The sequence below is a fragment of the Gymnoscopelus braueri genome (genome assembly GCF_963280865.1).
Source record: "Gymnoscopelus braueri genome assembly, chromosome: 12".
In the NCBI taxonomy this organism is placed as follows: Eukaryota; Metazoa; Chordata; class Actinopteri; order Myctophiformes; family Myctophidae; genus Gymnoscopelus; species Gymnoscopelus braueri.
This window is the reverse complement of record NC_137614.1, coordinates 15,838,518-15,862,350: the sequence shown is the minus strand read 5'-3', so window position 1 is coordinate 15,862,350 and position 23,833 is coordinate 15,838,518. Positions and strand designations below refer to the sequence as shown.

The 23,833-nt window shown below is 44.6% G+C and overlaps 2 protein-coding genes across 2 annotated transcripts; one reads left to right on the top strand and one right to left on the bottom strand.

The window, feature by feature from the left end:
• Positions 1 to 23: 23 nt before the first annotated feature.
• On the top strand, positions 24 to 5,467 carry ca6 (carbonic anhydrase VI). Its single transcript, XM_080444866.1, has 10 exons — positions 24 to 179; positions 658 to 837; positions 1,166 to 1,314; positions 2,038 to 2,133; positions 2,910 to 2,976; positions 3,513 to 3,670; positions 3,999 to 4,125; positions 4,233 to 4,316; positions 4,411 to 4,443; positions 4,577 to 5,467. Exons 1-10 carry the CDS (start codon positions 89 to 91, stop codon positions 5,194 to 5,196), a joined length of 1,605 nt encoding a protein of 534 aa, XP_080300992.1. The 5' UTR covers positions 24 to 88; the 3' UTR covers positions 5,197 to 5,467.
• A 416-nt stretch (positions 5,468 to 5,883) lies between these two features.
• On the bottom strand, positions 5,884 to 21,848 carry slc2a5 (solute carrier family 2 member 5). Its single transcript, XM_080444259.1, is given in 13 exon segments — positions 5,884 to 6,130; positions 6,977 to 7,104; positions 7,318 to 7,393; positions 9,771 to 9,872; positions 10,335 to 10,445; positions 11,021 to 11,095; positions 11,097 to 11,209; positions 11,577 to 11,702; positions 12,551 to 12,703; positions 12,975 to 13,099; positions 13,630 to 13,790; positions 14,878 to 14,976; positions 21,760 to 21,848. Coding segments are annotated over 13 exon segments (1,539 nt in total). The 5' UTR covers positions 21,805 to 21,848; the 3' UTR covers positions 5,884 to 5,905.
• Positions 21,849 to 23,833: the final 1,985 nt, after the last annotated feature.

Genomic DNA, 23,833 nt, shown 5'->3' with positions numbered 1-23,833 from the left:
TTCAGCAGAAGTCTCAACACCTCCTTTCTCTTTCTGAGTCTTAAGAGTCAGTGTGAGGTGAGTTGTGAGTGAAGCAAGTCCCACTGCAATGGAGTTCCTCTCAGTTTTTGTCCATCTTACTTTAGTCAGCACTGCTCTTGCTGCAATACCGCACGATGGAATACACTGGACATACACAGGTACAGTTGCAGTTCTCTTTATTTGATTTTGATACGCAATAATTAGTTGCCTGCCTAATTACATGAGTGAAATAAGTAAAAGATACAAAAACGAATAGGCAGTGGCAACGTCAAAATAACAAAAAAGCAACCCAAACCTATACAGGGTCACATCACATGCAGTGCGATTATAGGCTACTTTTATTAATAAATTATTCTATTACAATGCCGTGCCACACTGTAGCCACTTGCCTGTTAGAAACGTGTTGAGGACCTTAACCACCGATTAAACTTTTGTCACGCCAGGGTCTTGTGAAAGCGCACAGAATCCACAGATAGCAAGAATTAGTTTGTTTTTCTCCTCACGAACAAACCAAAATGACCACCGAGAGTGAAAAGTTGGGTAGCACTTGTTTGTGAGAGAAGTTTGCACAGTTTATTTCTCCCATCGGTTTACATGTCGGGGGGTGTTTGTGTTTGTTTCCCCCGCTGCGTAAAGAGGGGGCTCTGGACCAGGCGCACTGGCCGGAGAAGTACCCAGCATGCGGTGGTAAGAAGCAGTCCCCTATTGACATCCAGCGCCGGAGTGTGAGACACAACCCCCGCATGCTGCAGCTGGAGCTCAATGGATACGACGCACAGAGCGGGAACTTCTTAATGACCAACAACGGGCACTCAGGTAGGCCTATGAGAAGTATATTAACCCATTAGACCTGAGGCCTTAATGTTTGCTTTAAAACATATATATATTCAAAGATTTGCACACATTTTCAAGATTTTTCAAAAATAGCAGATCTACAAGCGCATAGCTGGCATGAAGTGACTTGCTATGAGCTTGTAGATCTGCTATTTTTGAATAGCCAAAGTATAACATAATTAACTTACACAGATGTGTTCCCAGTTTTAATGGGTTAATGCAGGATGATAATCCCTTTTTTAAGTAGATGTAGTGTCTAAAATGTAGAATGGTGAATTCTGGTTTTAATAACTCCTTTGGTGCCCAACAGTACAAATCGACCTTCCTCCTTCCATGGTGATTACCAAAGGCCTCCCTGGACGGTACACAGCTGTGCAGATGCACCTGCACTGGGGCGGCTGGGACTTGGAGGCCAGCGGGGCAGAGCACACAATAGATGGCATCCGTTACATGGCAGAGGTTGGCTGGTTTTCAAAATTAAACGTGACCTCTTTTAAATAAAATATGAGACATAACAACTAGACTAATGGCACTGGTGGAATGGTAGATTTAGCATATTCTCCATGTGGATTTGGCTCCAGATGCTCCAGTTTCCCTCCACACAAAGACAAGGGAAATAGCTTATCTCCCCCTGCATGCTGCTCAGTGGCTGCCCACTGCTCCCATTACTGGGTAAAATGAAAAAGACAATGTAGAAGATGAAACAGCTGATCAATAACATCATTTATTATACCAGCGGCTCTGGCAATTTGTGCTGTCGATGTGTTATTGACTTCATGAATGCAATTATAAATCTCTGGTTATTAAAAACATAATTGACTGTCTAGTTCAGATTTATAGTGCAAACAAATATTTGAAGTAATACTTTGCTGTCCTCAATGTTGTTGAGTTGTTTGACTTCTCTCTACTCTCCTAACATGCCCAGTTCAGTTATTTACTCAGTGGTGTATTTTCCTGCCTATAAAGGCCTGTGCCTTTACAGCTCATATACTCCTAAAATTATACTGTCAGTTTTCTCATGATGTCTAAGTAAAGGTTTGCGTTGAAATTGAATCCACTTTGTTGTGATGTTAGAGATGATCCGCCCGCCCTTTGCCAAGAACTTGCCAAGAGCTTGAGATGCAGCTCATTGGGTATAATCTGGCAGCTCACTTGTCTTGTCATTTTCTCCTTGTCCTCCAGCTCCACGTTGTGCATTACAACTCTGACAAGTACAAAAGCTTCACCGAAGCCAGAGATAAGCCTGATGGCTTGGCAGTTCTTGCCTTTTTCTATGAGGTAGGCTATGTCAAAAAAAATCTTATTTTCCCTCTCTTCTCCTCCTCCTTTTACATACTGTACAAGTGTGTGCTTGTTTGACCTCTATCATTTGTCTTCTAGGGAAAGCAGGGCTATTTCTGTTTCAGAAATCTGGCCATCACGTTATCCCATTTGTAGTGTACAGTGTAACACAAACTCATGTGACAAATAAAAATGCTTTGTGATGAAAATTGACCAGCTGCCAGCTGACTGGGTGCCCTCCCCTGTGTTGTGTATGATACCATAACAGTGTCCGTCACCCTGGACAGTAAAAGGGTCTATTGAGTGGATGATTGTGTGTTGGCAGGTTGTGTGATTTATCGCTTCCACGGGAATGCCAAAGGTCTTGGCCAGTCAGTGGCATTCTCCTGTGAGAGGTCATTGCTGTGGCAACACTACCACAGGCATCTGCCTCGATAGCAGTGTAATGTAGCACCGACAATGTTAAAGTCCCATTATACTTTGTTGCATGCGGGTGTTGTGCACCAAAAATAGCCAATCTACAAGCCTCAACACGTTGCAGTGCGATGTGCTGTGAGCTGTGATCTGCCATTTTTGATGCGTGACACCAGGCCATATTTGCAAGTATTTATCAGGCTTTACTGGTGTGCTTTTAGTCAACTGATAGTCCAGCAAATGTTCCTGTTAATCACTGCACAGTAAGTTCTTTAGTGTTAATTTAACCCTCAAGGGTCCATTTATCTGTCAGAGTTACTGTTAGTATTATGTTTGACATAATTGTGTCACATTTCCAGGATGGGCATTTTGAGAATACCTACTACAGCGATTTCATCTCTACTCTGGAGAGAATCAAGTATGCAGGTCAGTTGTGCCCATTGATGGTTTTGTCTCTTTTGAGCTGCTTGAGTCAGTCTTTTTGGCACAGGATCGTCTTTTTGGCACTGCTCCTAGGATGGGTAAAATGAAGAGGACAAATTTTACATGTTTAAATGAACAGTGACAAAAAAAACTAAATCCCCGCCAGAGCTTTCTCCTCTCCTCTCCCTCACTCTGTCTCCCTCCTCAGCTTTCCCACACTCTGTCAGGGTAAAGATAATATATATACTAGGAGGACAGAGTTATCCTTTTCCCCTTTCAAAGGGAGAAATAACTTTAACCACTGCACCACATCCCTTCTCTCTGCACCGCCTACACAGCAATTTAACTTTGAGAGTGTCAAAAGTAATTATTTACACTCTCAGAGTAAAATGAGGTTTTTACTGTGTTCTGTTTTTAATGCCTTAGTATCATAAGTGAATCGATCGTGTTAAAATTCTGACTACCAATGTTACCAATATTATTATTGTTATTTCCACGTACTATTTCAGTCTAATGTGTTTTTAATGCAATCCTGACAGGTCAGTCAATGAATGTATCTAGCCTCAACGTGCGCGACATGCTGCCTGAGAACCTAAACCATTTCTTCAGATATCAGGGCTCCCTCACCACTCCACCCTGCTACGAGAGCATCCTCTGGACTGTGTTTGATACCCCCATTACTCTCTCACATAACCAGGTACAGCAGACCTTCTCTACATCGGTTCTGATCATAGCTTTAACATCTATAACCATGACTGAAATGTGAAATGAATATGTATGTCCAGTACATGATCATTTCTATTGATTACTGATTATTGTTGATTGATTGACTTCACGTCTCACATTTTCCCCACATGGTAAAACACCACTTAGTATAAAACGTTTCACAATAAGTAGGCTATAACTGTTTCAACTTATGAGAACTCAAGTTTGTTGTAAATGCCCAATGCGGCATCCAATGGCGGTGCCGCATTGGGTGTTATGTTCAGTCTCTTTTGTTGTGTTATCCCCCTTGTTATGTTCAGATCAGAAAGTTGGAGAGCACTCTAATGGACATTGAGAACCATACCCTGTACAATGACTACCGCATGGCCCAGCCTCTAAATGACCGTGTGGTGGAGTCATCCTTCCTACCACGTCTTGGGAAAGGGAGTATGTTAACGCAGTCTGACTCTGAAATTACGCAATTGGGCTTAGCCTATAATACTTTCTATAACAGGATTGTAACAAGCACTTTTGTTTACTCTGTCTCTGCTCAGCATTTTGTCGACAAGATGAAATCGAGTCCAAGCTCCTGAGGATCGAGAGTCTAATAACAACTCTTGGAAAACACTTACATACAAGTGAGTGGACTCTGAGGTTTGTCCATCAACCCCAAATATAGCCAATAGTATTAGCCAATGAATAGTGTTACTCATCATTTCTTGTCCCCCTTAGGTGGAATTCAGGACTCTAAGCCTTCCAGAAACGGTGAGCGGTTCCACTGCGATCGCATTGAGATGTACATTTACACAGATATGTAAATGCGCTGTATCTGCCTTAGGGCTGAATGTATTGTGGTCTAGTTCTGCAGTCTAACATGTCATTCTCTTGTCCCCCTCAGAACCTCGCTCTCTTTCTCCTCTGGTGCTCAGCTTCCCAGAGAGGAGTGCTGGCAGCTATGCCCTGGCCCGTCTTAACCACCCAATGGACCTGCACTCCTTCACTGTATGCATGCACGTGCGGCCACAGCCCGGCGGCATCCACACTGTCATCTCCTATTTCACCTCAGGCAGTGACAACGAGCTCATGATCACCATCGGCTACGAGGTGGGCCTGTGGATCGGCAACGAGTTTGTCAACCTACCACATAGCACCCAGTCACATGACTGGGCCAACTACTGTGTCACCTGGACATCTCACACCGGCGCGGCAGAGCTGTGGATCAACGGCATAGCAGGGGAGGAGCAGTACCTGAGGGGCGGCTACACACTCAACCCCGGGGGAGTGTTTGTTCTGGGCAGGGATCAGGATGGCTACCTAGGCATCTCCGACGCAGATGCCTTTGAGGGCAAGATGACCGACGTAAACATGTGGGACTATGTGCTCAGCACAGCTGAGATCCGGGACCAGATGACGTGTGAGAAGAACAACACTGTGATGGGCAATGTGTTCAACTGGGGGATCACGTCTCTCAGTCTATATGGAGGAGTGCAGTTGGAGAATGACTATAGGTGTTTGTAAATGATCTCAGGTGTGATGTATAAGCTTTATAGTACCAATATATATATATACATATAAGTAGGGGATGGAGGTTTTTATTAATCTATGGCACAATACCAGTGGTGATGGCGATGATTAATAATGTATATACATATGAAATGAAGGATGATAAAGAAATTAAATGCTTGTAAGTTGACATTTAAATCATAACAATAGTTGGTCATTATTAATAATAATAGCAATGTATTCTATGTTTATCTTTCTGTGATCAATAAAGGTCTATTGTATAAGTTGTTTTGTTGGTTCCTTTAATGATTGGAGGTTTTCATTCACCCGTTTTTTACTTACACTAACATCATTTACTGTATATAACTGATACATAATGCTATAACAGTTCAGCTGCACAGGACTGTCTGGTGCAGAATTATGTATAAGTCTCTTTTGATCTTTGATTGCCGACACACGCGCACACACACACACACACACACACACACACACACACACACACACACACACACACACACACACACACACACACACACACACACACACACACACACACACACACACACACACACACACACACACACACACACACACACACACACACACACACACACACACACAGTCACATATTTCATGTCATAAATAGAGGCTGGATTAAAACATTTCAAACCCTATTCAACCCTCAAAGGAGGAACACTTCCTCTGCTCTCAATGTCTCTTGTGTTCAGAAGGCGGTGGCCTTCACTACATCCTCCCGGCTGTCTTTGGTCTCTGTCAGTGGTGTATCTCCATTGCCCAGCTTGATCTCTACTTTGTTTCTCTTTGCGAACATCTGGCTGATCTCCAGGAAAGTCTTGTTCTTGGTCTCTGGGACCACCAGCCAGATGTAGACCAGGGTCATCAGACAGATGACGGAAAAGATGATGAAGCTGTAGGGCCCAAGGAACCTCTGAGGAGGGGACCAGGGATGGAAATGTGATCAGTTTGTTCTTAGATGTTATGTTCTAAGAATGCAGTGAATAAACAGCTTGGGGATATAAACACTCCCCCCACCAAGGCATTTGATGGGGAGAGTGATATCGGAAGATTTTCAACTTTTCAGGCATGTTGTGTTTTCTGTTAATAAAACATTGCCTTTTACACCACACGCAGTGTCCTCATGTTTGACATTTGGCTGCAGATTGATAGAGGGAGTAAACATGCATGTGAAGCATGCGTGTTTACAGTATCTCCTCTGGCTTCTATTTTCCAAAACACCCTCAATGTCATAGCTGTTTCGCAATATACAGAGACGTTCCTTATCAACCAGAGACGTTCCTTATCAACCAGTGCTGTGCTGATTTTCCTTCCTAGTTTTTCCAAGTAAGAGCTTCAGAGGTTCAGAGAGTCATGGATTACATATGGCGCAATTGCAGTCGCACCCCACCGCCCCAAGAATGGCAATTGTACAGAGCTATAGTTAGTGAAATTATAGTAATTATATTGTAGACACATAGGAAATAGGTAATTACTTGTTGAATTACACAGAAATATGTTTGAAGAGAGAAGAATGCATTTTCTTTCATAAACACCACTTCACACAACTCATCAACACATAATGATTGAAATAATGGTTACTTCAACTTCATATCTGTTACTGTATATCTTATATCTTATAGTAACTTATAAGATTAAATTAGTGAGTGAATTATTTAAACAATTATGTTGATGATTACAATTATTATAAGCAGCTTAACAGTAACTGATTTAATTTAAAAAACAACATTTTAACCATTCCACTCCTTGTGACACTGACCTCTAGGAAGGGGAAGACTAGACCAACAGTGAAGTTAGACAGCCAGTGCACAGATCCTGCCACCATGAAAGCAGCCGGCCTGGATGACTGCCTGAACATCTCGGTGGTGACCACGTAAGGAATGGGACCTGGAACACAGATGTGGTCAACCACAAACCCAAACACTTTGGAGCCAACATCATCATGGTCTGTGAGTGATGTGCTATTACACGGAAGACGCTCATACATTAAACAACTGAGCTCAACTTTTTGACATGTATTATTAAATGTCTAGTCGCATCCAAACAACACTTTAGCTAATGGACCACCAGGTTGTAATCAACAACTTTTGTTAGACTTACTAGGCCCTATGGCATGTCCAATGACGTAGAGGATGACACAGGCGATGCTGACGTAGGGCATCCAGGAGACACTCTCCTGTCAAACCACAGACCATTATTATCAAACATGTTTATGAGGTTTGTTTTAAGCCATAACAAGCAAGCGAGTTAATCTACTCAATGGGTTTCCAGGGTATTATGATATAAATGTTGTCACTCTAACATGTGTGGTTAAACCACAGATTTTCTACATCCTAGTTGTCTGTCCTTTGTTTTGAAATCGGCATTAAGTCCATTAACATGCAAAGACCTATGAGACTGGTAAGTTGAGAAATGTTGGTGGAAATGTTGGTGGAGGACATGTAACTCAAAGACTTTACTAACACAGCAATCTTACTACAGTATAACAGTATAGACGCACAAAATCTCTGTCCATCTGTCCTTCTGTAGTTCACATATCTCGAGAACTGTCTAACCAATCGACTTCAAATTCAGTGTGCGTCGGTGACGACCCGAGGGAGTACAGTGCCCGGCGTTGAGTTGGTCGCATAGGCCAGGGGTTTTCAACTGATTTTGAACCAGGGACCACCACCCTGACTAAGAATTAACCTGGGGACCACTATGTGTTGGGTGGGGATATGGCCATGGGCTAATATTAGTGCTTTGGTAACACTTACTATGCATCCCATTTCATCCCACTGTTTCTCAACCAATGGTCCCCAAGACTACTAGTGGTCCATGGCATAATTAGGCCTGCAGGTGGTCCATGGGAAAATGTTTTAAAAAGTAAATACATCAATAAAATACCTTTGTTAAATGTATTAAAATCATATTTCATAAGTCCATCAAATGTAAGAAAATATTTCAGTTAATAGGCATGGTGATGGAGAAAAAGACTGAAATTAAATAATGACTGTTAAGGGCTTGATTTCATTTGTTGCACAATACTACGTGCAACAAATTATATCAAGCCCAGGCTTTATTTAACTGAAATATGCGAGTGGTCCAGAGCAACAAAAAAAAGAACCACTGTTCTATTCCACGGTTACCCTTACTCCATTCTCTTACTTTATCCAACCTTCCATTATACTCATGTTAGCTGATAATACTGATTTGTATCTTATGTATGAGTGAGCAGTACACATACATTTCCTAATAATCAGCAAGGAAGCTTTTGAAAGGAAGGGAAGCCGACGTCATTTTCTCTATCATGCAATTCCAGCCGGAAGATTTGTCGCACTGGGTGGCAGACTCACACCGGAAGTTGGTGAAATAATAGTGGAGTCTATGAGAGCCGGCTGGACAGTTTATGAACAAACACTATTTCTGAACGATTGAGACCAGGCCTGGAATTTCGTCATTTTAGGGCCAAGGTCACTTGACCTTTCATCGTTGTCCATTTTTTGAGGGCACAAAGACCAAATACCAGGGCAGGAAGGCCATCAAATAAAACAAGTTTAATTTAAAAAAATGAATTGAATTTAAGGGTTAAGGATTATTTTAAATGTAATATGTAGACTATCTGCAGTGAAATAAATAAATAATGGTATTTACAATCTGATCGAAAAGCAAGTGATTAGAAAACAGCCTGTGATATGTCTTCTTTTATATTCCTGAACCGATTATATGACAAAGGTCGCAATCGTTCAGAAATAATGTTTGTTCATGAGCTGGTCCAGCCGGCTCCATTCACTGCAATGTATTTCATCAAACTTCCGGTGCGAGGTTAGCATGCACCCATGAGTGTCATGGCGCATCCCTGGCGTCCAGCACGTCTTTTCCTTTCAAAAGCTTCCTTGATAATCAGGCAATCCAGTACACTTCCCCTTCTTGAGATTCTAACTCCCTTTTCTTGACCTCCGACTTCCCAGTAACTGACAACATTGACACTTCATCACAGGTCAGCAGGTCATTTAGTCATTTTCCGTATAATATAATCAGCATAATAGATCAGCATAAAAGGGACACAGGCAGACGGACGGACGGACGGACAGACAGACAGACAGACAGACAGACAGACAGACAGACAGACAGACAGACAGACAGACAGACAGACAGACAGACAGACAGACAGACAGACAGACAGACAGACAGACAGACAGACAGACAGACAGACAGAGATCTCCATTGATGGGCATAAAAGGAACAGTACAACAGATATTGCATAACTGGGTGGGACATGCATTTCAAACTTGCATCGTTCCTGACTCGAGTAGGCCGGTGCCTAACGGGCACTGATCTAGTAGCTATAATATAACAATATAAAAATAATAATAATAATGATAATAATACTGGATACTGGAGAAAAAATAAACTATGTATGACCTAAGATAATTCACTTGGGTCACCGGGTCACCCCTGGTTTTATGGCCCCATAATCACATTACCAAGCACCTTTTTATTGCTGTGTTATAAAACACAGCCACAAGAGGGTGGAAGAGTAACATTTGAGGGTGTTTAGTAGCAAACGGTACCTGGAAGCTGAGTGCTATGGTGAGCCCAACACAGAATACACAGCAGATTCCAAAACCAATGAGAAGAAGCAGTCGCCTCCCTGTGGCCTCCACTATGAAGACCTGGGATTAAAAATAATAATTTTGCATTAGTTTTGACATGAGTTCAGTTCACCTACAGTAACTTCAGTGGAATTCCTGAATAATCATCCATCGCCAACATCAACATTAAAATCAATAACCAACCGACCTATAGTGATGGTCAGAGGAGCCACAAAATATTAATGTGATCCCAGAATGATTAGAGAGAACTGCTAAGGCATGAAACAGGGGACGAGAGCAAAGAGGAGGGGTACTTTAAAAAAAAATGTAATACATGTTTAATGTAATCATGTTAAAGAAGGGTGAGAGTGAGATAGTTTTACAAGTCAGAAATGTTCTTTCCAGGAGTAGTATCTTTGACTATGCTGAACACATCTAAAACAGTAGACTTCACACCTCATAAAACTTTAACCGTTGATTCTGCTGAATGACTATACTGACTGATTGACTGCATGAATAGATTTTATTCAACAGCTTACATACCGCAGCTATGGTCATGATGACATTCACAGATCCAGTGCCCACTGTGACGTACTGGATGTCCTTCTGATTTACTCCTGCAGAGGCATAGATGCTATCTGCATAGTAGTAGATCTGAGAAACAAGGTGAGATGTGCTGTGATTACATACATAGTGGATGGATTGGTTTAGGGTCGGTTCGATATTTACAGGAGGGGATCACTGGAGGAAAAGAGGGGAGGGTCAGGTTTTTTATTTATTTCAATACAAACATGTGAACAGGCAGATCACTCATTAAGGCCCCAACTTTGTCCATGATAATCTGCATGGACTATGGTAATTAATAATATCACTCTGCAATAGAAAGAAGTACAATGGAGCCATTTAAAGGAAAGTAGATATTATTCGGACTCTATGACATTATGCTTTGTCAGCTGCACAGTAAATACAATACACCGTGGCCCATAAGTGCCTCTGCTGGTCTAGGATCAAACTGCACCAGAACATTCCTCCCTGTGCATCCCTTCCTCTCTTTTTAGCTTCACCCGACTGCATCAGTAAAGGATAATTAATTGAGCCGTAGACTGCTGCTCATATTCATAAAATGAAAAAATAACTAAAGCCAACCTATCTAGAGCATGCTACTGAAACAAAGATACTGTGGGCCAAGGACAAGGGACAAGGCTGCTGGGCACGGCGGGGTGTCTCACCGCGTTGACCCCTGACAGCTGCTGCCCCATGTTCATGATGATGATGGAGACCAGCTGCCATCGGAGGGAGCGCTGGGGACAGCAGGCTGAGGACAGACAGACGGCCCTCCGCCCGCTCCGACTGGTCCTCCATGCGCATCTCGGACAGTTCCTCTTCCACGTCCTCACAGCCGCGCAGACTCTGCAGAGCTGAGGGTAAGGAGGAACCCGTCGTGTCAGATATCCATGTCACACTGGGCATGTTTCTCTCTTTATTGGACAGTTTTACCTGTATAATCTCTCTCTCTCTCTCTCTCTCTCTCTCTCTCTCTCTCTCTCTCTCTCTCTCTCTCTCTCTCTCTCTCTCTCTCTCTCTCTCTCTCTCTCTCTCTCTCCTCTCTCTCTCTCTCTCTCTCTCTCTCTCTCTCTCTCTCTCTCTCTCTCTCTCTCTCTCTCTCTCTCTCTCTCTCTCTCTCTTCCATCTCTCTCTCTCTCTCTCTCTCTCTCTCTCTCTCTCTCTCTCTCTCTCTCTCTCTCTCTCTCTCTCTCTAGCATGTTTTGTGTGCTGTGTTCTTGCCTATTCTTGCATTCTTCTCATCTCCTCTCTGGATGAGCATGTACCTGGGACTCTCTGGGAACCAAGGTAGCAGCAGCAGCTCTATCAAGGCAGGGATACCTGTCAGACCTAGCATGATGGGCCAGCCTGGGGAGAGAACAGCAATAGTTTGACTCAGCACAAAACAAAATAAAACAACAGCAACAACTCACTGGTATGAGTTGATTGCCACAACAATATACCCCAAACACTGACCCTACAAAGCCACAGAGAGCAGCTAGACTGCAGACTGTTCCATGAAAAACCAATGAAAAGTATAGTTGTGAAATTGAGAAAAGTAACTTAAAAAATTATCTTCACACCGACCAAATAGTTGTTGGTACCATACTGGATAGCCCATAGTTCAGTGTCAGCTATGAGAATATTTTCACTGATATGAAAACTAAAACATATACAGTACTTATTACTCGAAACTCATAACCTTTGCTTTTAAAACAAGCTTTATCTTTACGGGCAGAATAAGAGGAGTCAACTTTTAAATCAATTCCAGGATAGGATATAACAAGTATTTTGATGTCATAAAATCACCCAGCTCAGTGGTGAACCAAACGTTGTGCCTTGGCACACTGGTTTACTGTGAGACAAGACCCAGGTGTGCCTTGGGAGTTGTAACAAACACACACAGTACTTTGTGTACATTCATTTCCCTATAGAGCGTGCCAACGTGTCGTCACCACGGGGGGCGTGGCATTGGGCGTGGCATTGGGCAATGTTAAGTCAACCTGGTTTTTACCCCTCAAAGATGTCCGCCGCTACCAAAAGACACTTGTTGACGCCCCCTTCAGGATTTTTGGCACGCTCTATACAGAGGCATCCGCTATTTGAATACAGATGTGCCTTGAGATTGTGACTTGCCCACTGCTGTGCCTTGGGCACAAAAAGTTTGAAATCCACTGACAAAGCTATATTTCCACTCTGAGATGCTCCACCATTACCTCCACTGTTGCCCAGTATATGCCTTATGCCCAGCACCTGAGCACTGAGGATGCCGATGGTGATGAAAAGCTGAGGTACAATCCCAATGGCTCCTCTGAGGTTCTTTGGAGAGAGCTCACCCAAATACATAGGCACCACATTGGATGACAAACCTGTAGATGCAATAAGACAATTTCACCACTTAACCACAAAAAAATAAACAATCAAAATTATTTTGAAAATAGCCACAAGCTCACATTTATTATACAGTGAGATCTGCTTTTTCCCTGCCTATAATGCCATGCCCAAAATTGGGATGCGGTTGGTTAGAAAAACATAAACAACATAAACATACAGTTCTGTTCTGTACAGTTCGTAACATACTATCTATCGTCACCTGGTTCCCCGTCAATCTGAATCATTGACTATTTAGGTTCTTCTGACCTGCACAGATACCCACTAGAATCCTGGCCACAATGATGATCTCATAGGATTGTGCGATTTCACTCACTCCCATCATCACAGCTGGAATGATGGAGAATATGTTGTTGAAGAGAAGGGTGCCCTTCCTGCCATAAAGTAAAAAGGAATTATTGAAACTACTGTATGTAGAGTAGACCATCATGTTTATTTTATTCATGTTTTTGTATTATAAGAGTACTATCGCACATGGTACTGTATTTATTTAGAAGCAACAGAAATTGATCAATTGGTCAATGGGGTCTACGTCATGTCCAAAAACACCAGATGTAAAAGGATGTGGCGAGTCCTCATTTTGTATTAATAATAGCTTGGAAGAAAAAATGATAATAAATATGGTACTAATTAAAACAAAATTAACGAACAAGTTAAATGAAAAAAATATATATATTTTTCCCAATGGGATTTGGTCAAGAAATTCCTTTGAACTTAATAACCAAACAAAAAAAAAAAGAAAACATAATCTCAAATTAATGAATTATTACATGAATCAGGTTTACATGATTACAAATAAGAAAAACAAAATGAGGTACAGTACTATACTAGCCTAGATGGTAACAAATGGATATACCACACATATTGAGCCTATTGCATGCAATGTGATACAGTAAGATATTACCTTCCCAACTTGTTGACCAGCGGGGCTACCATCAGAGAGCCAAAGAAACCCCCCATGGGGTACATGGACACTGACAGAGACCACAGCAGAGTCAGGAAGTTCCCTTCCATTGGTGTACCATAACGATCCATGTAGGTGGAGTTATAGAACTGCTGCATGAACTGGAGAGAGCAGAACAAAACCGAAGCCGGATTTAAAGGTGCTTCAACAGAAAATTCATTTTCTGGTGGGTTACAAATTTCATCCAATAAGGAGAGAGAAGATCATTTATCAGTTGTGTTTCCAGTTTATTTTTTTTCTCCTTGTTTATTGGTTTCATCCCTTCCAATTTCACTTGTTTAACCTGCTGTATCCTGCATGAGTTCTCTCTCTTGAAATTGGTATCCCGGCCTGAAAATGTATTTTCTGTTCTACCAAAGACCTAGAGAGACTGGGAGACTCCTGTTACTGAACACTCCAAGCAATGATTGTTATCGGGTAGAGGAATTTAACAATTATTTTAACAAACAAATATCACTTACAGCACCTTTTAGAGTGGTCTAAGTGATTTTTCTTTTGTTTTGCTAATATAAATATTAAATACTATATTCCCATAGTAATGATAGCTAGAGTGTTTGTTCAGAAACAGGGGTCTCCCCGCCTCTCCAGCTTTTTAGTAAACATACAATACATTTGCTGGTTGGAATACCAATTTCATCCAATTAGGATACAGGATAAACACGTGAAATCCGTAGAGATCAAAAAAAAAAAGAGCAGACAAAATTAGAAGTGGAACACTAAACAAATTGAAGCTAATAAATGGAGGAGATTGGTGATGGTAACCCAGCTGAAAATGTATTTTCTGTTTATTAAAGAGCTGGAGAGATGAGAGAACCCTATTACTGAACAAACAATGGAGAGCACCTTTGAATATCAATTAGGCATTATAGATACAGTATGCATTATAGATACGCACAACATCAGAATCATAGTCACTTTAGTTTGTCACTTTGTTTTAACGTTTGGTGGAGTAACAGGTCCATTTTCAGACACAAATTAGAGCATCTGGCAAAATAATGGCTTAATAATAATGGACAAAGCGAGACAATACAATAGAGAAACTATTAATATCATGCTACATATTCTGCCATATGAATACAGTAGGTATTTATTTGATATTTTGTACATTGGTCCCATACATGGCCATATATAGTATTATGCAATCCTGTTACTATAATCATGACTTCAATGAAATAAAGGTTGGCTTACTGGAGATGGAGAGTTGACCACAGCAACATTGTAACCATATTGGAAAGATGAACCAAAGCATGAAACCAGTGTTGCCAGGGCCAGCACAGCAGTTAATCTCTGTCAGAGACATCAGTATCATTTTAAACATCATTATTTAACTAATATCTTGGATGTCTTCATTACATTAACCACTTAAACCCTATATTCTTAGTTCCCCAGGGGTCTATACTTGGTCCCCTCCTTTTTCCCTCCCCACCAAATCTCTTAAAGGGATATTTCACTTTCAAAAAAACTTTTGGTCATTTTATCGTCTACTCAGGCTTTTGTGAGCCCCCCAGACCGTTTTTAAGTTGCTTGATTCAGTATTTAGATATTTGATATTCATTTTATCAGACACGCCCCCTTCCTATACAAACCCATTATAGCTTCAAACTCCATTTTTAACATGTTAGATTCATCAAAAACACCCGTCCTTGGTTCTGGTGACTCACCCTGCCCTCCTAATACGCGAGGGGGCCGTGTTTTTTCGATAACTTTTTTCATTTATTTTTATTTATTTTTTTGGAAAACGAAAAAAATTAAATACAATAAAAAAATAAAATAAAATAAATGAAAAAAGTAATCGAAAAAACACGGCCCCCTCACGTATTAGGAGGGCAGGGTGAGTCACCAGAACCAAGGACGGGTGTTTTTGATGAATCTAACATGTTAAAAATGGAGTTTGAAGTTATAATGGGTTTGTATAGGAAGGGGGCGTGTCTGATAACATGATTATCAAATATCTAAATACTAAATCAAGCAAATAAAAACGGTCTGGGGGGTTCACAAAAGCCTGAGTAGACGATAAAATGACCCAAAGTTTTTTTGAAAGTGAAATATCGGAAGTTACGAATGTAACTATGGTTCTATGAATTCCTGGATGACTGCCAGTAGGCAGTTACAGTAGTGAATAATGCCTCTCGCGCTCCGCGCAGGTCGAGTATTTATATAAACAAAGTCATGTGACGCGTAGGCTACCTGTGCGTCCGCCGTCCCGGCTACATAAGCACATGATAGCCTGCGCGCGGCCTCTAAGAATCTTCTCGCCCTGAAAGATTCCGAGTGACCAGTATTACTGGCAGTCATCCAGGAATTCATAGAACCATAGTTACATTCGTAACTTCCGTTCTATTTCATTCCCTCCTGACTGCCAGTAGGCAGTTACAGTAGTGGATGACTTATACCACAAGTGTCACGAGGAATTGCACCCACCTCCTAGTCTGCCGTAGCAGCCAGCGGCAGGATAGCTGACGCCAGTGAGGATCCAGAGGCCACGTCAAGGCGATAGAACCTCGAGAATGTGCAAGGCGCTGTCCAAGATGCCGCCGCACAGACGTCCGTCAGTGACACCCCCTTCATCGCCGCCCAGGACGTGGCTACGCCCCTGGTAGAATGGCAGATGACATTTGAAGGGGCAGGTTTACCGGCTACTTCATAAGCCTTTTTAATTGTGTCAACTACCCAGTGGGATAGCCGCTGTTTAGACAGTGCACATCCCCTATTCTTTCCGCCGTAGCAGACAAATAGCTGCTCTGAGCGTCTAATACTCTGCGTTGCCTGAATATACAGTCGCAACGCACGGACTGGACACAGTAAGTGGGCCCTTTCCTCCACCCCGGATGTAAACGGGGGAGGATGGAACGCCGCCAACTCTATGGCCTGATTAGTATGATTGGGGGGCAATACTTTAGGTAGGAATGAGACATTCGGCCAAAGTGTAACCCCAGAGTCGTTCGCCTTCCAATGAAGGCATACTGGACTAATAGAAAGTGCGTGGAGCTCACTCACACGCTTGGCTGTCGTGACTGCTAACAGAAACGCAGTCTTAATGGATAAAGAGCTCAAGGACGACCCCGCCATAGGCTCAAAGGGCGCCCGGCTCAATGCCTGCAGGACCAGAGGCAGGTCCCAAGTTGCAGCACGCCCCACCCTAGGGGGGCGTAACCTCTTGGCACCACGCAGAAACTGTGTCACCCAGTAATGCGCACCAACTGACCTGCCATCAATATGGCTATGATTAAAGGATATAGCGGCCGTGTGTACCCTCAACGTGGAGGCCGCACGGCCGGCATCAAGTAGACACTGTAAATAATGTAATACATGTTGTACAGGGCAAGAGACTGGGTCTAGACCCCTGTCGCTGCACCATGATGAGAACGCAGCCCAGCAATTAGAGTACACCAACCTTGTGGAAGGGGCTCTTGCATTCCGCAAAGTCTCACATATTGAGGGGTCAAGCACACTCAAGAGTGACTGATCCCTCTCAATGGCCATACCCAAAGCTGAAGGAGGCTCGGTGATGGATGCCATACCTTCCCGTCCAGCTGGGACAGGAGGTCCATCCTCACTGGAAGCTGCCAAGGATCCCCGTCCAATAGACTGAGGAGCGTTGAATACCATATTCTCGAGGGCCACTTGGGGGCCACCATGAGAACTCTGTGATCTGACAATCTCACCCTGTGAAGCACAGGCAACAACAGGGGGATTGGAGGAAACGCATACAGGAGCGCCCTCGGCCAGATGTTGGCGAGAGCGTCCATCCCAAGCGGGGCACTGGACTCTGCCAGGCTGAACCACAGAGGACAATGAGTTGTGCCCTTTGAGGCAAACAGATCTACACGGGCTACCCCGTACCGATCCCAAATCAACTGTACCACCTGGGGGTGCAATCTCCACTCCCCAGAGGGCAGTCTCTGGCGAGACAGATAATCTGCCACAGAGTTTACTCTGCCTGGCAGGTGCATTGCCCTCATCGAGGAAAATAGAGGATAAGCCCATGTCCACAGTCGCTGGGCTTCCCTCAGGGACTCCAGAGACCTGGTCCCTCCTAGATGGTTGACATGAAACACCACCGAGGTGCTGTCTGTCCGAATGAGCACATGCTTCCCCCTGAGAAAGGGTAAGAAGTGCTTCAGCGCCAAGGAAACAGTCCGGAGTTCTAGCACATTGATATGGCGTCCTCTCCACCGAGAGCACCATACCCCCTGGACTGACCTCTTCTGCCATACCGCGCCCCAACCTTGAAGCGAGGCATCTGTTGTCACTACCTCTCGTCTCGCCGGGACTGAGCCGAGAGGAACCCCATGCAGCAGGAATGCATTGTCCCGCCACCGGCGGAGATAACCAAGGCACCTGCGAGTGACTTTGACCTTGACCCCCCTGTGTAGGCAGGGGTCCATGCGAAGGCCATTGAACCACCTCTGTAGTGGGCGTAGATGTAACAGCCCCAGAGGAGTGATCGCTGAGACTGAGGTCAGCATGCCAAGCAGTCTGAGCCATGTTAGGACAGTCAACATTGCCCCCAGGCGGAAAGACCGCAGGAGGTTGTGTATCTTCTCTACCCTCTGTGTAGTCGGTCGTGCCTGCATCGATACCGATGCTAGGGACATGCCGATGAAGGTGGTCTGTTGTGTCGGAACCAACGAGCTCTTCTCGAGGTTCACCGACATGCCCAGTGCCTCGATGTGAGCGAGGACCCTGGATGTCACCTGTTCCGCCTCCCTGAAAGAGGGGGCGCAGATGAGCCAATCGTCGAGGTAGGGAAGTATCTTCACTCCTGACAGGCATAGCGATGTTAAGGCTGCCCTCATACACCTTGTGAAGATGCGGGGAGCTAGAGACAGGCCGAACGGCAGAACGGCAAACTGGTAGACTTGGCCTTGAAAGGCAAAGCGGAGGTATTTTCTGTGCTCTGGGTGTATAGGCACATGAAAATACGCGTCCCTCAGATCTATTGAGGTGAACCACTCCCCCTGTGTGATCGTCTGCAGGACGTCGACTGTGCGAAGCATCCGAAACGGAAGGACCTTGAGGTACACGTTCAACCTTCTTAGGTCTAGTATAGGCCTGAGAGACCCGTCTTTCTTTGGGATGAGAAAGTAAGTTGAGTAGAACCCCTCGTTCTGTGAACGTGGGTGAACTACTGTTATGGCTCGTTTGTCCAAGAGCTTGGCCACCTCTTGGGCCAAACACTGGGCCTTCACGGGGTCTGTGACCGAGGTCACCCTGACCCCTGAAGGTGGTGGGGGTCGGCGGCGGAACTGCAACCTGTAACCTTGAGACATTGTTGTCAAGACCCATGCGTCCTTGGCATGGTCTGCCCAATAATTCAGGTGCTGCTGTGAAAATCTTCCAGCCGCCGGCCCCCGACCCTCAGGCTGTGCCTGGAGGGTTATTTGGGGGCTTGGGGGGGCGCTGGTTATGCCATTGCCCACGCTGGGGCTGGCGAGGTGGGCGCCGCCCACCTCTGGACTGATGTTGCCATCTGCCTGCAGCCGCCTGGTCCCGTTGCCAGGGCTGCGGCTGAGGACTCAGGTAGCCCGAGCGTCGCGGGTCCCGCGCGCCACGTGGCTTAGAGGTTCGAACGGGGGGGGCCATCATGCCTCTACCCCGTTGACCCCAGGCTTCTGAAGCCTGTCGTGACTGCCGCCTACGTTCTAGTGCTTTGTCTGCCTCTGGCCCAAACAACTGGCCCGGCACAACAGGGAGCTTCCGTAGCGCATTTCTGCATTCGTCAGACATAGGCGCCTGAGCAAGCCACACCTGACGTCGTGTCACGACCAGGGTGGACACCAAGTTCACTTGACATTAAGCCGAAGGTCTCAAGAGCCACATCGTTAATGTCGCCCAACTCACTCCCTGGTTGCCCGCTCTCTAAGATCTTGGACTGGGCGAGGAGGAGCACAGAGAGAGAGTTTCCCATACGGGCCATGCAGGCAGCGGAATCATATGCCTTCGACAGAAGGCCATCAGTGACCCGGCACTGCGAGCTGGGACAGCGGGCTGTGTTCTTCAGAGCCTCATCCGGAGGGAGAACCAGCGCCGCAATGCACTGGTCCACAGGAGGTATGTGAACCAGTCCATGTTTTTCTGCCTCACTCATGGAGGCCAGGGCTCTTGCATCCTTGCCTCGGTGGGCAGGTGCGCCTGGATCAGCCCAACACTGCTTCAGCTGACTTAAGTAGTGAGGCGAGGGTGGGACAGCAAAGGGTGGAGCCGCAGCAACCCGTCGGAAGAACGGGTTACTCACAACCTGAGCGGCCGGTGGCTCATCCAAACCGACCTTAGCCAGGGCAGCACGCAGCGTTGCACGCAACGCGCAGGGCCCATCTCCTAGCTCAGTGCTTCCCGAGCTCCTGCGGGAAGTCTCTGAGCCATCCTCAGCCTGCAAACTCCCAGGCTGGGGAGTACCCTGAGACCCCCGTTCGGGGGAAGGGTCGTACCTGGGGCTATAACCCCCGTCATGGAACTCAGAGTCTGAAGCTCTAGTTGACAGGACGTCAGCATTGTCTTCCTCCGATTCCCAGGCCGCCTGGCGTGGGGGAGGTGCTAGAGGCAGGCGAGGCGGTGGCTGCACCATTGCCTTAAGGCGCTCTATTTCAGCTCGCAATTCGTCCATTTCATGGCGATATGGAGCCTTGTCAGCCCCCACCGACCTCTTCGGGGCAGGGTGACCGCGCTCGCCATGAGACCCGTGTTTGCGCTTCGCCTTCCCACCGGAAGGGACCCCAGAGGGTGGAAGGTCTCCCCTGTAAAGGAGGTTCTCCACCCCCTGCAGCCTGGCCTCTCTCACAGAGAGTGGCAGGATGCTACAATTCATGCATGCCTGGTCAGTCAGAGCTTCCTTGAGATGACCGATACCCAAGCATGATGGACACAATTCATGGCCGTCCTCGACCTGAAGGTGAACCTTACAGGACGAACACTCCATATCGAGTCAGTTGTGTAGCCAGGCAATACCAACGAGAGCTGTACAATTACCGAACGCGTTAGTAACCTCCAGCAACAATCACAAAGTGTAGCTAATCAGTCAGGCTAAAGTAGCTTGCTGTTAGCTCATCAGGCTAGGAAATCTGAACACTAACCAGAACGTCCAGCAGATTTGATATTCACCTTCAACAGTTTAGAACAGCTTAAATGTCAATCGGGTGTTTAACCAGGCAATCGTAGCGAGAACTGTGCAGCCACAGTACGCGTCAGGAACTTCCAGTAACTTTTAATTAATTGATTATTATTATCATTTTCAATCAATTTAATTTTTCAAATTAATTTAACTTTTTAATTAATTTAACCTTTAATTAATCAAACAAGCTATTATAGCCAGGTAAATCAGGCGAGTGCTGTGGGCAGCCCACAGCACGCGACCGACACCCAGTGTGGAGGATCACTCTCACAACACTCTGTGTAAGACAGTGTGTGTGTAGCTGGTGAACGAGCCACGCTCGAAAATCCTCCCGATAGATAAAGAAAAGAGAGGAGGAGATAGTTTGACAACCACAGCCTTAAGAGGGCAATAAATTGCGCTCTCGACAACTGTCACAGGCAGGATGTCAACTCACCAAACAACACGTAGTGTCTTTCTCTCTTTGGACCTGCAAAACAAAGAACCGATGCACGGATTCTTCAGAGCAATACTTACCCGCGATGCACGCCAGGTAGCGAGAAGTTCAAAGAGGCCGCGCGCAGGCTATCATGTGCTTATGTAGCCGGGACGGCGGACGCACAGGTAGCCTACGCGTCACATGACTTTGTTTATATAAATACTCGACCTGCGCGGAGCGCGAGAGGCATTATTCACTACTGTAACTGCCTACTGGCAGTCAGGAGGGAATGAAATAGAACCCTTTAAGCTCACAACGCCTTGCAATGTGACACGATGTGAGCTTATAGCTCTGCTATTTTCACCCAATGCTTGCCTATTATTATGACCTGCCCAGAATAAAGACGCAAGGATTCAAGTGGTTAAAGCCATCGTGATTATGCTGACCCAACAATATACTGACAAACTGACAAAATAATTTACCATCTAATCACAACTTAACATGGTAATAGTGCTTATCACACACTGTGATTCTAACTCACCCCTCTCCTCTCCACAGGTTCCCCTGAGGCCTTGTCTTCTTTCATGGCGGTATTTAGTCCTACTGTTGTTGTCAGTAATAAAAGGTGGCTCGACCACTGGATTCCGGATGCCCTTTGGACATGGGATCAGAGAGCGCAGCACAGTTTACTGCAGTACTTTGTTGTGTTCATTAATTATGTGTTGAAAGAATATGTAGATAACTCTGTAAAGTTTTGCATGCTGTAGGTGGATATATTATGTTGATAAAAATGGTAAGGTATTGGCACATTAAACTGTAAAGATCTGCTATCAGCAGGATTCTTGAAGTAATTACACACGTTGATCACGTTACAATACAATAAAAAGACATGTGTCTTCATTGCACATCCCCCAGAGCCCGATTGCACAATAGGCTTTTTGTTTATAAAATGATAACACAATACATGGCAAAAAGGGAAAAAAATAGAAAACCTAAGATAATGAACAATAGATTTCAATTTAGCCTGGAGATATATTTGTACCATTCCTACTCACAATAAAGGAATTAATTTAATATTGTCGATAAAAGCAAGCTACTGAGCATAAAATAAAAGACCACAGCTCTGAAAGATATTTTTGTTTGTCTTGTTGTTTGTGCCATGTATTGCATTAATTATTTTCTTGCTAACACTGTGTCAGTATATGATAATATAATGTCCCTGAGGCTAGGCGGGATAAAATCGGATGCTTTGTGGTTTGGGGCCACTCCACTAAGAAGCAACTGCTAATGTACATACCTCTTGCCAGTGGGCACAGTGAATAATTGGGCATTGGAGAATGGCTCAGAGAAACACAACACATGATAATTCAAAAATGGAAAAATTCGATCAGACCAACAGTCTCCGAGGAGAAAACTTGAATATCTGTATCTGTCTATCCGCGGATCTGCGTGGGACGCAGAGAATCTCTGTGTGTTTGTGTGGGCACCGGCTTCCCTAATTGGCGAACTCGACCCGCCTGCATCCCTGATGCAGTGTCACGTTTGTGCCGCGTCGCCAACATAAGTGGCAGTGTGTACAATGGAAAAAAAATTGTTCTGTGCTCATGGGTGATGGAAGCTGCGGCGAACAGAAGCTGCAGCTTAAAGCAAAACGCGATAAGCATGGAGCGGTACGAGTACATCAGATACAGGAGTATGTATTGCACAACGGGTGGGATGTGTATCCCTGACTTGCATCGTTCCCGACTTGCATTGCCCCCGAGTAGACCAGCACCCAAAGGGCACCGGTCTAGTTGTTCTAATGACCAGAAACATTGGCTAAACATTCTACACCACCACCGAGGGAAAAGGTGTCATGTAGCCAAACTATTCCCTCTCACATTGGGTGGTTAATGTTTTTTGGCACATCAACACAGCCTCATGAACCATCTCTGTCATCAATAAAGGATAGCCATTAAGAAGGCTAGCAAGGTCAACAAGGTCACCTCTTGCAGTATAGGCGACCCCCCCCCCCCTTCACCCACCAATTAATTAAACAAGTGGGAAGCGAGCCAATATAGGAGGAAAGATAAACCACCGTCCGTAAGTGTTTCTATGGGTTAAAGCTGCTTCAATGTCAGCCAAATCTCTAAACCTATTCACTGGAATAACTACGAGAGGCCACATACTGCATTCTTACTGCATTAAGAGAATGCAATATGTGTCATTCCACCTTTCATCCTCTAGAACCGCAAGGACAAAAATGGTCCACATCATCAGACAGTTCACTTACTCCGTCCTGCCATAGAATACAATGTGTTCTGCCAGTGGTACTGTGGGCCAGTGGTTCTCAAACTTTTTCATGTCAAAATTAATATGTATTTGGCCACGGACCCCAAAAAGAAAATATTTTGTGCCAGGCAGGGAGGGACCTCGATACAAGATTTGTGTTGTTAAAATGTTTGGAAAATATTACAAATGTTTCACATTGGTTTAAGATTTGTTTTAATTAAACATTTGGTATATTACTGTTATATTTTTCTCCCAAAAACTACATGTAAGTGTTAAAAAGCTGTATTTCTGTGGACACATCCAACAGCTCATAACAAATGTTGGCTTTGACCTTGTTACCAGCC